The sequence below is a fragment of the Rutidosis leptorrhynchoides genome, chromosome 2 (assembly GCF_046630445.1).
Source record: "Rutidosis leptorrhynchoides isolate AG116_Rl617_1_P2 chromosome 2, CSIRO_AGI_Rlap_v1, whole genome shotgun sequence".
Classification (NCBI taxonomy): Eukaryota; Viridiplantae; Streptophyta; class Magnoliopsida; order Asterales; family Asteraceae; genus Rutidosis; species Rutidosis leptorrhynchoides.
Genome location: NC_092334.1, coordinates 486,688,022 through 486,706,714, shown reverse-complemented (window position 1 = coordinate 486,706,714; position 18,693 = coordinate 486,688,022). Strand labels below are relative to the sequence as shown.

Genomic DNA, 18,693 nt, shown 5'->3' with positions numbered 1-18,693 from the left:
TTCCAATTCAAAGTTCAAGATGGTTTTTAATTATCCAACCCAAAACAGCCCCCGGTTGCACTCTGACGACGTAGATTCAGTTTTTAAGATGTTCTTTGTAAAACCAAGTTATATTTTGTTAGGTTAGCATATCATTGTGATATATTACAGGTCTTGAAGTGTTTTAAAAGTCAAGTTAGAAGGATCTATTTAGTTTGCGAACAAGTTTGAAATCATTCAAACCATGTTCTTGTTATTAAAATTTTATACCACAAAATAAGATAGCTATATGAATATGAATTGAATAAGATTATGAACAAGGTTACTACCTCAAGTTACTTGAACAAAGTTATTGAAAAAGATAAGAAATAATCTTGAAATCAAAGAGTGGCGGAGTTAGATCAAAAGGTTGGAAGTAAACTTCTTCAAATGGGTGGTTATTTTGATATGTTCTTGAAAGAGTTTTCTTATGGTGTTTAAGGCTTGTAATTGAAGCTAAATGATGGGGAAAATGCTTGGAGATGATCAAGTATAAAGTTAGGAGTATTTTGAGAGATAAATGAGGGTGTAGATATGAGAAAATGGAGTGAAGAAATGGTGTTCATTTATAAAAACGTTTTTAGTTTATAAAGAAAGAAAAGGATTCCTAATTTTGTTTTCTTACTAATAATTCATACTACTTGACAAATCCTAGTTACCTCATATCTAGGGCAGTAATAATGTTGATTAGAATGTTGATTTGATGTGTATATACCAATAGTAAATACATATAGAAGCTGGGTATGATACGGGTACATATACCCTAGATATACGTATAGAAATCTTGAGGAAACGGAACGAGAATTCAAATATAGCTATCTTTTGTGAATATACTTATATTGTTTTATGTATTTAAGTCCTTAAAAAGTGATTAAATACATTATATATACGATACATGTATAAGCATTATAGATTATAAGTATATATATCAAAGAATGTTACATATAGTTATCGTTTTGAAAACTTAAGTTAGTAGTTTCAAAATATACTTATAACTCATTGTCATTAGTACACAATGAGATGTTAAACCATCCTTAAATCATGTTAAATATATATAAATACATATATATACACAAACGTATAATTATCGTATGTTATATAGTTCGTGATATCATCGGTCATATTGGACGGTCAAACGTTGTGTAAAACTCTTTTCAAAAACACAAGTCTCAATAATTTGGATTGCTTATAATGTTGGTATGGTTTAATTTATGTAAATATTAATCTCATAAGTATAATTTGGTCAGAAAATTCCGGGTCATTACAGATTTGGAATATGATTTGTTTATAATCTGTTAGATAATTAAAAATCACTCAAGTTAGGCTAGGATATCATGTAAAATGGATACGTATTGCTCATGTTATGTTTGCTCGAATATTGGTCACCCATATTGGCTTAAAACTGTTTTGTATGCATTAGATTTGGTCTAACATGAAGTAATTGTTTTAGAACTTGAGCTTCTGAAAAGTTCTTGGATAAATTACTCTCGAAAAGTAGTTAAATTTTCATATGGATATTGCGTAAATTGGGAGAACGGGTCAAAAGTTAGGATTAAAATAAGGTACCTTTCGGGATAGGCTGAAAAAGTACATTTTTGACACGATTAACAAGCTGTAATTAAAAAATTGGGCTGATAGGATTGTAGACATTGAAAAGCTATTGAATTTAGACTCAAGAATTGGGTCATTTCGATTTTTCTTGAACACTATACACTCGTTCAAAGTTTTGTACATTTTATTAAAAGTGCTGTTAAAAAACTGATTCGACCAGCGGGTACGTTTGCTGTTTCTGGGGTTGTTCTGGGTCGAATGAGACTATACGAAAAATTGAGTAGATTCTTCACTTAAAAATGCCGCATCTCCAATTGATGGTGACTTATTTGGAGTTGCGATGATTTTTCTAAAAATCACAGAAGTCGCTACTGTAAATACGATGTTAAACTTGTGTTTTTGCAAATGTTTCGGGTTATAAAAATAATGACCAATGTTAGAGACTTGAGACTTTTTGTACGAACTTAATACATTTATATGAACTATTTCATATAGTGTGGTGCGTTATAAAGTGGTAATTTTGTATAAGTATAAACCATGTAATTTAAACCGCCCGTTTGGACACTTGACCCGTTTGAGGCTAAAAATGTCAAAATGGGTAACGGGAAACTTGGACACGTTCGATATATCAATTTAAGTATTTTTGAAGATTGTAATGTGTTAAAAATGAATTTTGGCATGTTTTGGTCAAAATGGGTATTTATGACCTATTTGGGTCATACGCGCCTACTTTGACCCGTATGCGAAATTTTGAGAACCAAAGGTATGTAACACGTTTAAAATATCATTTTGGACTTGTGAAATGATTTTTACATGCTCAAGTATTATGGTTTAGAATTTGAGTTGTCGATGAATTTTTTTTACTATTTTAGTGAAAGTGTAAAAATGACTCTTGGGCCTACTTTGTGGACTTGTAATTTGAAATCAGTTAAGTTTGGATAAAAACTATTATTTGGTATTGAAATTATGTACGACAAGCTTTAAAACGATATATTATATGTGTGATTTTGTTGAGTCTAAATAGGTTTAAAACAAGCGTGAAAATGGATAACTTAAGTTTGACCTATGTTTGACTATTTGACCAACTTGTGTAATATTATGAGATTGTTGACTTTTGTTAACCATGTTAACTGTGTTTGACTTGCGTTTGACATACATTTGACTTACTTTGACTTGTGTTGACTTTTGTTGACTTTTCCTAAACTTTGCTAAATTTATGAGTTGGACTTGAGCAATAGAACTATACGAACCCTATGGATCGACCTAGTTTATTAGACACTTATTGACCAACACGTGTTCTCTAGGTTGAGGTCTACGGTTACTTGCATTCCGATTTTCGGTCACATCTCTGTGATTTATTTCTGAAGTTGTCAGGTGAGTTTATAGATCCCTTTTTAAATACTTTTAAATATTTTGGGCTGAGAATACATGCACTTTATTTTATATGCAATGGACACAAGTACATACTTAATTCTACACTGAGTTTAAACCGAAAATCCCTTAGCTTTGGTAACTAGTAACTGCCAGTACATAGGATGTGGACTGGTGGGCGCGAGTAATTGTATATGGATCCATAGGGCTTGACATCCCCGTCTGTTCCAGGTATAGAAACCCTAGCCTGAACTATAAAACAGACGTATGCTATTTGAGTTTGGTACACGTTGGTTTGCGTGTATTATACATGTTGGTTGCATGTATGTTAAAACAGGGGTACTTATTATATATATGTTAAGTTTAGTTACCAATATGCTCAATTTCGCAGAATATTTTGATAAACGTTTTAGATGAAACAACTAAAATCTTGTGATCTACCTTTATATACAGATTATGCGAAATATTAAAACTATGAACTCACCAACCTTTGTGTTGACACTTTTAGCATGTTTATTCTCAGGTCCCTAGAAGTCTTCCGCTGTTTGCTTATACGTTATACAAGCTATGTGCATGGAGTCATACATGTTTTATTAGAGAAAACTTTGTATTCACAAAATCATCACCATGTATCTTATTTTGACTGCATTGTCAACGGATGTATTATTGTAAACTATTATTTACGGTGATTGTCTATATGTAGAAATCATCAGATGTCGAAAACCTTGGGTTTAGATATTCATTTATGGTGTACCTTTTCAAAAGAATGCAATGTTTACAAAACATATCATATAGAGGTCAATACCACGCAATGAAACCGGTAAATAACGTACTGCATCAATAGTGATTTTGGCGGGTCGTTACATATGGTTAGATGGTTTTTTAGTTCTTAGAGTTCGGTTCGAATTAGCGTATAAGTTAGGTTACTCTAGTTTGGTTTACTTTAGCCATTCGTTGTGTTTTGTATCATTGATTGTATCGGTCCGAAGGTTTTTTTATCTATTGATGAATTAAAAGTAATCGTTATTTTAGAGAAAAAAATATTATTATGGTTCCTCATTTATTTGGAAACGGCTCTAGTTACTGAGTCGACAGTAAGCGTCGATTTATTAGCGACTTGATTGACTCTTAAAGCTTAAATTATATTACAGGCAAGATTTAAAAGCCGTGAAAATTTGATTTTACCATTGGCGTCTCAATTTTATTTTTATTTAAAAAACTTTTCGTACTTATTGACTGTAGGTTCACTTAAAAGCAATCTCTCTATCCATCGAAAAGAGAGAGACGATTTTCTCTACTTTTGAAAGTGTTTTCACTCTGAATAAAGAAATGACTTGGTTTTTATTCTTCGATAGATAGAAGAAGAATTTGTCAACATTTCACCTCTCTAATCTCTCTGTACGTCACTTGATATTGAGTTTTGTTGCGGTTCGTTTATTTGGAAGAAAAAAGAAGATCCGTTTAAATATGAACGGGTACGGATATTAATTAACCCGTACCGCCACGTCTTTAGGTCGACATTTACGTGGAGAAGGAATCTCACCGTTCCCGACCGTAATCCGAGCTACTGGTAATTTTGCAATCCCCCGTAACTTTCAATTGATCCAATGTTCTACTGTGTAGAATAATTGTCTGCACTAGGTTTTGATCGTTAATTCGTCGACTGTGAATCATCTTCTTGCAATTTCAGTTTTTTTTTTCAAATTTAATTCAATTTCACTTGTAGTCCAATTACTGATTGTACTGCCTTTTAGGCTAAATACAATTTCTTCCCGATCGTTTTTTTAGGCATTTATTTAATTTAACTAATAAAATACTTGTATTGAGTTGCATGTATAGTTAATTGCTGCAAAATGTTAGGGGCTGGATGTACTAGTAATTTTTATACATGAGTTCAAATATTGGTAACAAACCGTTAGAACTAATTGAATATCGCTATATCAGTTGAAGTGTGTCTGATAGTGTCTCGAAACATTTTGCGGTTAAAAGGTCAATAAATTAGCTGATGCAGAAGATGCATTTGTGCAATCAGATACACAACTATAAAACTTTTGAATTTGTCATTTTACACTTCCAAAATTCTATCAAATACTTAGATTGATAATTACAACTGGAAATGTCTTATATATTGATAGGAAGTACGAAATTTTGAATGCTTCTTACGATTCTTACCATATTTATGTAAACTATGCTCTTATCTGATCTTGAATATATAACAAATTTGTGTGTCCGTGTGTAGAATTAAGAATATATTTATGCAAATTTATTATTATTTTATATTTTATATTTAATATTACCAGTTGGATAGTGCAAGTATCTGTCTTGTAATGCCTGATTCTGGAAGTCATAAGGGCAAAGGCCGAAGCCTCCCATCATGGATGAGCTCACGGGACACAGATAAAACGACTGATCGTAATGATTCCGCTAATAACAAAGATAAACCGCAATCCAGGGGAACCGCAACATCTCATGAATCAAGTACCAAACTCCTGGTACTAGGATTATTTATAACATATATCCGTATTAACTTTCCTTGTAGTAACTTATTTGACCATATTTAGATGCTTATAGGATGGGGTAGTATTTGTACTTTCAGGGTTTGTAAACCCTGAACGCAGCACATTACGGTCTCAAGCATTGGAAATGGGGGCCAAGTATGAAGCTGACTGGAAAGCTAATTGCACCCTGCTGGTTTGTGCATTTCGTGATACCCCGAAGTTTCGACAAGTTGAGGCTGATAATGGAACCATTGTATCCAAGGTTTAACTTCATATCTTATTACTTTGTTCTAGTATCCTTTAATACAATATTTTCATTGTTTGTTTTGGTTTAGTTTATTTTAATGTATGAAATTCAATATGAATATATGTTGTATGTTGCCCGCGATAACACATTATTTTATTAGTTGTTACGTGTTAAAGATATAATTTTAATTATTGTAGGGTTGGATAATTGAGTGCTACGAACAGAAACAGCTAGTTGACATTGAACCGTACCTTTTACATGCTGGTAAACCGTGGAGACATCAAACTAGCTCTGCTGGACCAAACCAAGGTGTTCGTCTCTTTTTCTCTCCTGATCAATAATTTGGTTTTGTGATTATCTTATTTGTCTGGTTAGGTTTTTTTGTTATGTTTCTTCAATATTAAGGTTTTGCAGAAATGTTTATGTTTTACATGTTTTTTGTGAGTATAATAAGCATCTGATTTACTTGGTGCTTGCAGATCCAAAACCATCTTCATCGAAGAAATCTCCTAAGCCGGTAAATAAGCCCGCCGATTTAAAACCAGGGGCTTCTTCCTCGAGCAAGGTTTTTTTATTTTGATATTTAATTCTTGTGATTGATCTATGTATTTTTAGTATCACTTTGACTTTTTTTTAATTTCTGAAGCAGACAGCTGATAAGCATGTTAAAAATGAGATTTCGACTTCTGAAGTGAAGAAATGGGCAATAGATGACATGAAGAAGACAATATCATGGCTGAACAGTCAAGACGAAAAGGTAAGGACATAGTTGTAATTCTAAGTTGAGTTGTTTGAGACTGAGGTAACCCTTAACGCCCCAAAGAAAGAGATAGAATTTACCATTCTGTTATATACATTTACACAGCCTGATCCAAATGAGATAGAGAAGATAGCAGCCGAAGGAATCTTAACGTGCTTGCAGGATGCCATTGTTTCTCTCAAAGATGGGAAGGTATGTAATTTTCCCTTAGGGTTGGTAGTTTAACTTGTAAAGAACTGATTAATCTCATTTATAGTTTTTCTAATCACAAAACACATAAAATGGTACACATGTTAATCTTATTTTTTTTATTTGGCATAACAAATTTCGTTTATGCACAAGAAAAGTAACGAACTTTCAAATGTTTATATTCAGTATTCAGTACTTGTCAGTTATCTTGTTTTAATATGTGACATCTGTAAATAAAGTTACTGTGGTCAAAGTTCCCGACACATCAATTGTCAACTTTTGAAAGTATGTTACCCATTTGAGGGGGTAAATAAAGTTTGTTACCCCAAAAAGAATTTAGACCAATTTGTATATTCTATTTTGAGCTGGAACATATCAATAAAATGAAGTAGTAGCCTATTTATGCAATTTAGCCACTTTTTAATTGCAAATAATAGACTAGTGGTTGGTTGGGGGCCTGAGTTCCTTGCAAAAGGTCTCGGGTTCGAATCCTATCTAGGATGAATATTAAGTGGTGGCCAGGGATGGGTTGGAAACAGTCAGGGAGTAATCCTGCTGGACTGCGTACATCAGAGTATGGGGTCGGATTACTCTAGCCCGAACAGGAAAAACCTTCTACCTTTTACCTTTTTATTTATTCTAATTGCAAATATCACATTCCAAAATTGGTGAAAAATGTACAACACGCATAGTTGCATATCATCAATCTAGAGTCTGTAAGTCTGTAACTTTTATCTTTTTTCAGTCACTCGTAACAATAATATATTCACTATTTTCTCATTACGTCGTGACAATGTTTTCCGGCGTTTCAATTTGGTGTTAATAGGGCATGGAAAAAATAATGGAGGAGTGGAGTTTTGTTCCACAGGTCATTGAGGAGCTGAACAAGCTTTACATAGCTAAAGATGGTCCAATTTCCACTTCTAAAAAAGACATTTACCAGCAAGCTATAGCCTGGAAACGCATTTACGTATCCGAACTTGGTAATTCAGAAGATGACACAACGGATAAGAAGAAACGACCCAAGATTGATGAAAATGATGGAGAAACTAAAGATGACGAAAGTGATGATACGATTGAGATGACAGAAGATGAAGTTAGGGAAGCATTTGATAGTGTTGTGTCTAGCATTGGAAATGATAATCGCTCAACTCATAGATGATAGTTCTATGTTTGATACTTTTTCTGTCAGGTGTGACCAGATTGTTTTGGATGTTAACTTTGCTAGTTAGGTATAGGCTACTTTGAATTCAGTTTGTGACTTTTGTTCTAATCCTGATTACTGATAATCGTTCTATAAAGCGAAAAAGACAAGCTTTAGGGATCAAGTTAGTGGAAAGTATGGCAACTACGAAAAAGAAAAAGTGAAGTTTGATAAATTTAGGGCATGCTTGGTTGGAGGTTATGGACTATAAGGAATGGTAAATATTTGTTGAGAATTCAGTGGCTAAAATGTTTAAACACTTTATTTGTTCTCAACATTATAATTAAGAGTTTATAGCATGAACTCTTTGTAATAAGTCATGTATGCATGTATCGTATTGCATAACATCATGATTTTTGATGACAACATTTAGATTTATAATATTATTGAGAGTAAGATTATTGTGCCGTTGAAAAATACGCAAAGTACTTGTATCAAGAAGTATAACACGTACAAGATTATATTATGCAAAGTTCAACTTCTTGTATCGAGAAGTATAACACGTATAAGATTATATTATGCTAAGTTCAACTTTTGGTGTGAACGGATAATGTGGTTCGAAAATTGACATGCTTCATTGAGGCCTTGTATGGCAACAGTTCCTTGAAGAATAATTGTTCGTTCGATTTTATTTGTATCACTGATTTGAATTTGTAATAGAGGAAAATATAATGTCTATTAGGACAATTGGTTTTCAAAGTTGTTGTAATTTTTGTTTTCGTCTTCTTTAGCTGCTTGAATTGTCTCATTATAAAAATCTTTTCCTTAATAAAAATTATATTACATCTAATCTAATAACATTATGTACCACGATTAGGTTAAGCATTGAACTAAGCAAAATTGTTATTTATATGCAAATTACCTCATACACAACTTAAAAACTAAAAATCAATATTGATTGAAAAATTAATCACATTTCAAACTTTTATCAACATGGCCAAGAATTTGAATGTATATCAGTCATAAAAGATATTTAGCTTTTACTAAAATTTTATATCACTTCAAGGTCATTAGTCATATAATGTATTGCAACTTGTTTAGTACTTAACTTTTAACAAAATAATACGAAGTATAACTTTATTTAGTTTCTATAAAATAAATAAATAAATACATCACAATCACATATTCCATTTGCACTTATAAAATACACAACATAAAAACTTAAAATCATTATTGATTGAAAAATTAATCATATTTCAAACTTTTATCAACATGGCCAAGAATTTGAATGTATATCAGTCATAAAAAAGATATTTAGCTTTTACTGTACTAAAATTTTATATCACTTCAAGGTCATATAATGCATTGTAACTTGTTTAGTACTTATTTTTCAACAAAATGATATGGAGTATAACTTTATTTAGTTTCTATAAAATAAATAAATAATACATCACAATCACATATTCCATTTCCTCCAGAGCCGGACCTGGGGTAGGGCCGCAGGTGCGATCGCACTGGGCATCAAGTTAGAAAGGGCATCAAATATGGCGTTCAGATTTTTTTCTTAAAAAAAAACAATTGTAGAGAATGGGTAAATAGATGAATGAGAATAAGGAAGAAAGAAAAGGTGAAGTGACCTCGATGGAGAAAATAGTATATGTATGTAATGCATTTACATGTACCTTTTGAAACTATATGAATATTTTAAGTGACAATCAATTGGTAATTGTGAAATGATGAGAACATCTAGTGATTTTCAAAACTTCATATATTTAGCTTATTAATAATTATTTTTCTTTAAATTTCTTTTTTCCTTCTTTGTTATATTAACGAGCTACACAATTTTTCTATACAAATTTGATGTTTCTAGATTCTGTTAAATACAAGAATTATACGGAGTAGTTTTTATTTAGATAACTCTTGATGATGGAGTAATATTTTACTTTGATATAATAAGCTATGGTTATTATGTCCTCTTAAATAAATTTTACAGAGTATGTAATAATTTAGTAAAAAGTTATATTATATTTTTGAAATCTAGTCTTTTTCTAGTATCAAGTCACACTATTCCAACTAGAAAAGAAATTAGTTTTGAAATTAGAATTAATTTTTGTATATATCGATCTCAGATTTGACTTATAATATGAATTATCATTATCATTATGATTTTTAAATGTAGTTTTTCTCTTCAAATTGTTATACTATATAATGTACAGAGTATTTGTTAAGATATTAATGTGAGAATGAGTAATATAAACTAACGTTTCAAATATTCCATGTAGTAAGTTTATAAATCTTAATAGGGGCATCTTATTGTCATCTTGCACCTGGCAACAAAACTCTCTAGACCGGCTCTGATTTCCTCTTATAAGAAAAATCACATGTTCAAACTAATACTTTATTTTCAAATGAAGTAATTTAGAGAGAACTAAGATCGGGAGAAAACTCATAGTACTCACAGATTGAGTTCAATTTGTAGACAGATTGAGTCAATCTGCACCACAGATTAAGTTTAATGTATGAGTTACCTGAATTCTCTGCTACCCTTGATTCTCTCCGAAACATTATCCTTATTTTCCTAATCAGTATATAAATTAAAGAAAAAAATGAAATCGGCATAATGTATTGATTGGAACATGTCACTCTCACCTAACAGAAAAACAAACATAGGACAACAAAAAATGATATATACAAAACACGTGTTATGTTTAACTAAAGCTTTTATTAGTAGATAGATCGACAAAATACGTTTTAGGTTTAAAGCTTAATTATAGTTGTAACCATATCTATACGCAACTCAAAGTTTATATACCACAATAAGCTTAAATATTGAACAATTTCAAACCTAATTCTATGATGATCTCTAAAAAAGACACTTATTTAAAAAAGAAATAATTGTGCCGTTGGTCCCTCCATTTTACTCCAAAAAGCTAACAGCGTCCCTCAAGTTTTTTTTTTGGCTTTCAGCGTCCCTCTATTATCACATTTTTTGATTACGCGTCCATCCGTCAACTTTCTATTAAAAAAGTCCGTTAAGTCATGCCATGTGACTTGCATGTGAGGGTACATTCGTCTTTTTACTCTTTCCTCATCTGAATTCGAAGCTTGTTCTTCTCCAAAATTACAAACCCTAATTTTCATATCTTTTCCCCCAAATTAATAACACCTCAAAACCAAACCTAATTTTCAAAAAGACTTCATTATCAATACCAATACCAAGTTAACAAGAAATTCAAATTATATGTACACAAATAATCCATTACCTACCCTTTTTTTCGGCAAAGATAGATCAGATGCAATAATTTTTGTCAAAGGCTTTCTTGTAAATAAATCCTTTATGCCCATTTAGTTTTAGTTGACGAAAGCAATTTATGTTTGCTTGGATGTTTCATACTACTACCCAAACATTAAATTTGATATAATATAATGGGCAATCAGGCCTTTTTTGTGCAAACTTAGATTTGCATCTAAACAAAATCGTTGAGCTAACAAAATTAGTTTTACATCAGGTTCAATCTTTGTACAAAAATTAAAAATCAAAATAGGGCTCATTAAAAATTACTTGAAATCACCACCTGCTATTTGCCTTTGTAGTTTGTAGATTTGAAAATCAAATTTAATGCCTCTAAACCACCACTGAGTTCAAGCGTAATTAATTGCAAGTCACCACCGCAGTGTTCCGACGAAGATGAAGATGATAATGACGACGACAATCCATTGTACGGTGAGATCTAAAACATTTTGTAATTCGATCTGGAAACAATTGCGCTCAAGTGTATATGATTTATGTTTTTTTAGATGAATGAGGAGTATCAAGTTGTGTACGAGGACTATCAATTTGTGTATAAGGAGTATCAATTTGTTAGTGATTTTTGGCTTTAGATTTCTATGAAATCAGGGTTTGTAATTTTGGGGAAGAACAAGATCAGCAAACCTTAAATTCAGAAGAAGAAGAAGAAGAAGAAGAAGAAGAAGAAGAAGAAGATGATGAGTAAAAAGACGAATTTACCCTCACATGCAAGACACATGGCATGACTTAACGGACTTTTTTAACAGAAAGTTGACGGAGGGACGCGTAATCAAAAAATATGATAATAGAAGGACGCTGAAAGTCAAAAAAAAACTTGAGGGACGTTGTTAGCTTTTTGGGGTAAAATGGAGGGACCAACGGCACAATTATTTCTTTAAAAAATGGCAAAAAAGAAATTTTACACATACTAGGGGTGAAGCCAAGATTTTATATTGCTGGTGGTGTAATACCCCGTCACACATCGGTTAGAAAAAGATATTGCGAGTCCTTTATAAGCTCAAAGTTGTGGCTAATTGATATCTCTTACCATGGTTTTAGTTGTTAACCTGGAGATACCCGATTAGTCTACTGCTTACGCTTATGAGGGGTGATTGTCTCTCGAGTTGCGACGGGCACTCAGCTCGTGCATCTCCTGGGCCAATTCGAGGGTCGTTTCATCTGGTATCCGAACTGCTCATGTTCCGTTCGGGATGGTGGGGCAAACCTTATCGATGAAGACGAGTTTACGCGAATCCCACATCGGCCGTGGACATGAGTGATCTTGGGATTATGTTTCGGCCTGACGAGGACGTCAGGAATTTAAGTGGGAGAGTTTGTAATACCCCGTCCCACATCGGTTAGAAAAAGATATTGTAAGTCCCTTATTAGCTCAAAGTTATGGCTAATTGATATCTCCTACCATGGTTTTAGTTGTTAACCTGGAGATACTCGATTAGTCCACTGCTTATGCTTATAAGGGGTGATTGTCTCTCGGGTTGCGACGGGCACTCAGCTCGTGCATCTCCTGGGGCCGATTCGAGGGTCGTTCCAGGTGGTAGAAAAAATATATCGAAATACATCAAGTCGTATAAATTATAAATAACAAACTATACTTCAATACAAACAAAAAAACAAGTGGCCGGTATTCTAATATAAATGTCTTTTACGATGTTTCTTTCCTTTGAAAACAACTCGTAGCTTCTTTATCTCTAATACTACTAGATAAAAATACCTGCGCTGCACGAATAACATGAATAAGTCCCTTCCTATACATAGAGTGAGGAACCATCTTTATAAAGCATTTTTTGTCTCAAATCAGGACCATGTCATAAAGTAGAACTAGGAACAAAAGAACAATATAACACAAATGTGATACATTGTACAACAATAATACAACCAGCAATTTTATGTTCAAAACTTCAACTATCATGTGAAATAGTTTGTAATGTATTGAACGTTAATTAAATTTTAACAAACTAATTATAATCTAATAAAAATAAATTGTATTTAATATTAATTTAATATTAACGAGTGAAGGTGGAGTCGCAACTCGCAATCCCAAAAGGGTGGTTGAGTGGTTGGGTGCTTAAGAATCTCCAAAGGGGACTCATGTTCAATCCCCACCAACATCACTTTGGGGCCTTGCCTTTCAAAAAAAAAGTTGGAATCGCGCTTTGCTGCGGGCATATTAAGTTATTTGTTTGTGCAATTGCTCCTAATCATCAGTTCTTTGTTTTAACGGTGAGAGCGTCGTCAAAATGACGATTATAAAAACGTAAACCTTCACCGCCCGAGAAGCCTCAATTTTGAGGGTGACTCCATTGAAATGCAACCACAGATAATATAACATTGTCCGCTAAGATCATTTTTAACGATGATGGGCGTTTTGGCGTTTTGTTGGGTGGGGTGCTTGATGGACGTGCTGGTAAACAAACTGCTGAATAATGGGTGACGTGTTGAGTGGCGTGTTGCTGGGTAGAGGTGTGGTATTTTTAATTTCCTTTTCATTTTTCTTTCACTTTTCTTGATTTTAATTTATTTTGTTTAATTAGTTATATTATTATTTTGTAAGTATTAAAACAAATAAACTTTTATAAAACACACTGTGATTAATATTAATAATACGATTACATTATAAAAAGCTCTAAATTACCTTTTTTTATAAAGTCCTAGAAATAAAAGATTACAATAATTAAAAAGTCCTAAAAATAAAAGATTACAATTATTAAAAAAAAAACTAGTTAGTGCGTCGGAAATTTGGTGGAAGATTCCATATGTGCTCGGTTAAGTCTTGACGAAGTGCATTGTGCACATCTTTGTCGCGTATTTACCTAGCTCATGTTGCACGATCACTATTTTGATTCCTAACATAAGCCGGCTGGTTTTCTGGCTCTCTTAGATACTCTTCGTCGAGTGAAGTTATAGCAAAACCGTTATCCTCTTGGATCATATTGTGCAATAGAACACAAACATATAATATGCGGGACATTTTTTGGCTTTCCAAGCTCGTCCAGGCACACGTAATATATTGAATCTACCTTGAAGAACACCAAATGTGCGCTCGAAATCCTTACGTGCACTTTCTTGAAACCGTGTAAACTTTGCAGCTGGCTCGTCTGTTGGTGTAACGACCCAACTTTTTCGACTTGTTTTTTGTGCCTTGTGTTTTAGCGAAACTGCGTATTTGTGCGTACTGTGCTACTTTATATTCTGGAATCTTTAAACACATGGCCTACTTTTATTTATGTGTTAAAACGTGCCTTTAAGTACGTAGGATACTTAACTTGATCACCGGAAGCCTTTATGACCGTTAGTGTTACTTGGCGTTTCTAACAAACTGCGTACTGCGTACACGTTTAACTTTTGTCGTAATCGGAATATTATGACTACGAAATCTTAATTATTATTTATAATAATAATTACTTGGGTTTTTGGATGTTTAATTAAGCGTAGTAATTTACTTATGCATACTAGTTAGTCTTGTTGGACTTTCTACCTTGTTGGACCTTAGCCCACCCTACACTAGTTAGTGGACTATTTAATTAGCCCAATTATAAATGACTAGTGACCTATTAATATGTAAGACAAATGCCCATTTATTAGAGGGAACATGCTAGCATTTTTGTCAAGTATTATCCTTAATGTTGCATGGGATCCTAACATAAGCACCAACTTTAGACAACCATTAACTAAAAAGCAAAAGTTTGTCCCCCCTTGTCCCCCTTGAAAATCACGGCCATCACCACCCACCCACACCCTCATTCACCTATAAATACAAGCTTTATTCAATCCATTTTACACTTGCTCTCATTTATATTTCACACATACTTACTCTCTTATTTCCTCTCTAGTCTTTCTCACTCTAAAACTTGTAAGTTTTTGAATTTCTTCTTCTTCTTCTTCTCTTATCATTTTCGAATTCATCATCATTAAAGGGTCTAGCTTTTTAGCTTTGATCTTGATTACATCTTGTAGATTCAAACTTGGATTTGAATCCTTCAAGAACATGGAAGATTCAAGCTTTCTAGCTTTGAATCTTCACCTACTTTGTAGATCTATATCTTTCAACTTTAATCTTGTTATTTTATTATAAAGATTCAAACTTGTGTTTGTAATCTTCATGTAACTTAAAGATCCAAGCTTTATGCTTCAAGATCTTCAAGAACAACCAAGATGCAAGCTTTCTAGCTTGAATCTTCATATCTTTTGTTGGATCTAAGTTTCCTAACTTATGATCTCATTATTTTGTTATAAAGATCAAAACTTGTGTTTATGGTCTTCATGTAACTTAAAGATCTAAGCTTTATGCTTCAAGGTCTTCAAGAACATTAAAGGTTCAAGCTTTCTAGCTTTGTGACCTTATAACTTGTGTGAAAAGGATCCAAGCTCTCTAGCTTAGGGTTCCATCACTTCATTTGACTTAGATTATGTTCATACTTGCTTGATTGAAGTAAAGTTTGTAGCTTTAGTTGAAAATGTAACTTGTAATTGTGTTAAGACTAAGGATATGATGTAACATTGGTTCATCATCCATCTAAGACTCTTAAATGAGTTGTGTTCTTACTTGATCTTAACATATTGTGTTTTGATATTAGAATCTTGGTCAAGGTGATGCTAACCCATCAACGAGTTGTACACTTGAAGCTACAAGCATCAAGGATGAGAACCGTGATGAGCATCAAGCACTAAGAACCCCACCGGAGCACCTTGCTTACTGTTTTCGGCATCTGATCAGACCACCTGGGCTACTGAAAAGTTGATTTTCAGTTAGTTCGGTTCGATTAGATGATTTTCCATTTAGGCCTCGTCTTAATTCGATATACGGTTTAGGATTTATAGCCCTCCGAAAGTCACTACGTCGTTGTAACGTTGTGCTGAAAATTCTGACCTACTCTCACTTAAACCGTCGCCACGGTAAAAAGAAGACGAGTTAGGTTCTGAAAATTGGTCAGCGGTTAGGAGACTCATATACGGAGCCATAGATACTGACTACGCGTCTTTTCGTTTTGTATAGAGGTCGTAGAAGCTGACCGAAGTAAGCCTATTGTTTCGATCTCTATTCTTGTCAAACTTACTTAGCTTTTATGATGATGAATGATGATGATGATGATGACACTTAAACTTAATTTATTCACTTTTACACTTATTGGGACAACATACTGACCTAGTAACCTTTGACTTAGGTTGACGACCTTTCGGACCGACTTACTACTTGCATACTTTCACTATCGACTTTACCGCTCTTATCACTGTGAGTTATAGCATCCCTTTTTTACTTTAATTATTTTGGGACTGAGAATACATGCGCTTTTTATGTTTTACATACTAGGCACGAGTACTTAAACTTTATATATGTGTGGGTTATACAACGGCATAAACTTTCCCCTTAGCTCGGTAACGTTTAGTCGTTGGTTTTTGAACCGGTGAACGCGAATCTTAGATATGGATCCATAGGGTTTGACATCCCCACTCGGGCTAGTCGCGCTAGCATTTAACGGGTGTTTAATACTTCGTAAACATACGCACTCGCCAATTGTACTTTTAGGGGGTTATAAACGTTAAGTTAGTTACCAAGTGCCCACGGTTAAACATATACTTTTCATACCGTTTTGAAACACTAAAATCTCGTGGCATACCTTACATTACTGTTACAACTTAAACTATAGCTCACCAACATTATTGTTGATGTTTTTAAGCATGTTTTCTCAGGTGTTTAGAGGTTTGTTGCTTCCGCTATTTAGACTTGCTGTCTTGGTGTTTAAACTTGCTGTTAAGGGCCTGCTGTGCTAGAATTCCGCTGCATTACTTAGAGATGTCTCAATCATGGAACTTTTCTTTTGCATTCGTAATTTATGTTATTTTCAAATAATGACTTTGTAACGACCTTTGTGTCACGTTAACTTTTGTAAACGCTCTCTTTTATGAATGTAAAAACTGGTTTTCAAACAGCATATAGTGTTTGACCTTGTAATGATCCTGTTGTTGATGATCCGTACACGATGGTTTTGTACGGGGCGTCACATTTGGTATCAGAGCATTGGTTGTAGGGAATTAGGTTGCATTAGTGAGTGTAGACCGGACCGAGTAGGATTCACTAATAGGACTAATCTACAACTTGCTAGTTTACTTGTTTTCGCGAAACTTATTGCATGCTGCTGCTTACTTTTACTGCTATATGACATATACTGCTACTTGATTTTCACTACTGCATGATATTATCTGCTTTCGATTGCATGATACTTCTGTACGATTTGCTATTATTGTCATGCTATTTACCGCTATAGATGATCTAGACTGTCGTAGTTATTTTGCCTAATACGTGCTTGCTTTATGACTTACTGACATGGAAAAAGTTATTTTTCCCTGTTCAGATGTCGGATGTCCCGACCGTTATCATTTTGGAGAGCGACTCAGACTCACCCTCCACCTCGCCTGCCATTGTTGACGATTCACAGATCCCGTCGTCGACACACTCCAGTGACTCTGGCGCTTCGTCCTCTGGAGCCAGTGGCCATGCACCCGACCCAGTGATCATCTCAGACGGACACGAGGATCCACCGGAGATTCCAGCTCCACTCATCCCAGGACCTTCGGAGCCACAGCACCATTCCGGTGGTGTTGTGATTCCCGGGGAATACGTGGATGTTCTGTTCCGTAATGAGCATAACCATTGGGCTAGACACCTTCCTGATGGGCGTGTTGTGCCGATCCCACCTTTCAGATATCGGATTATGACTACCGGCCGAGCAGAGCCACCTCCAGCAGTTTTCGATGACTCATCATCCGACGACTCATCTTCTGATGACTCCAGTGACGAGGATTCCGACGAGGACCCTGAGGAGGCACCCGTACAGCCACCCTCTACCCCGCCGAAGAAGTGGTATCGTTTCGATGGTTCCATAATTCCAGGGGTTAACGGAGGTAGGTCGTTCGTTAATGCACATGGACTGAGGACTAGGGTCACCACCCGCAAGCGGGTTGTGTCGTATCCTGCCGATCCATTCGTGCGTAAGGCTTATCGTTACGCACCACCTACTTTCGGCGCTGGACCGTCTGCACCACCAGCACCACCTGTACCATCTGCACCACCTGCCCCACCAGTATCTCCCTCCGTCGAGGAACTGATGAGGGAAGTGGAGATCCTCCGTGCTCGGGTAACTGAGCTCGAGGACCAGATGTCCCACGTGATGGACATCCTTTACCCACCGTCACCATAGGGCATTATAGTAGATTTCATTATGTAATCTCGTTTGTAGTTTCATGTTTTACTCATGCATTGTGCGAACCTATGCGGATGTATGCAACTTATTATTAATGAATAAAACTTAGTGTTGTTTACTTTTTGTACGGTGTTCTAATTACGTTACTGTATGATGATTCTGTGGTATCTGTATCTAGTTGCATTACTTAGTTAACATGTGTTGCGTTGATTCCATGTTGGTTGCCATATACTATATTATTATTTATTAAATGCTGGATTTTAACTTAAGTCAAAATTTTTGTTTAGTAGAGCAATGGCAAACGGGAGAGCAGCGCTCACAACAGCACAAATTGAGGAAATGATTGCTGAAAGAGTAGCCACAGCTATTGCGGAAATCAACCCACAAGCTCCACTAGCTAACCAGC

The 18,693-nt window shown here is 34.5% G+C and overlaps 1 protein-coding gene across 1 annotated transcript; it reads left to right on the top strand.

Annotated features, from left to right (window-relative positions):
- Window positions 1-4,353: 4,353 nt before the first annotated feature.
- LOC139892664 (DNA-repair protein XRCC1) lies at window positions 4,354-8,204 on the top strand. Its single transcript, XM_071875779.1, has 8 exons — window positions 4,354-4,510; window positions 5,241-5,432; window positions 5,512-5,700; window positions 5,883-5,994; window positions 6,165-6,250; window positions 6,335-6,442; window positions 6,551-6,637; window positions 7,461-8,204. Exons 2-8 carry the CDS (start codon window positions 5,268-5,270, stop codon window positions 7,794-7,796), a joined length of 1,083 nt encoding a protein of 360 aa, XP_071731880.1. The 5' UTR covers window positions 4,354-4,510; window positions 5,241-5,267; the 3' UTR covers window positions 7,797-8,204.
- Window positions 8,205-18,693: the final 10,489 nt, after the last annotated feature.

What these genes read in the sequence shown, in the direction of transcription:
- LOC139892664 (XM_071875779.1), top strand. Translation starts at nt 5,268, where the DNA reads ATGCCTGATTCTGGAAGTCATAAGGGCAAAGGCCGAAGCCTCCCATCA. An exon ending in AATCAAGTACCAAACTCCTG is followed by an intron (nt 5,433 to 5,511) that starts GTACTAGGATTA and finishes AGATGCTTATAG; the next exon opens with GATGGGGTAGTATTTGTACT. An exon ending in CTCTGCTGGACCAAACCAAG is followed by an intron (nt 5,995 to 6,164) that starts GTGTTCGTCTCT and finishes TGGTGCTTGCAG; the next exon opens with ATCCAAAACCATCTTCATCG.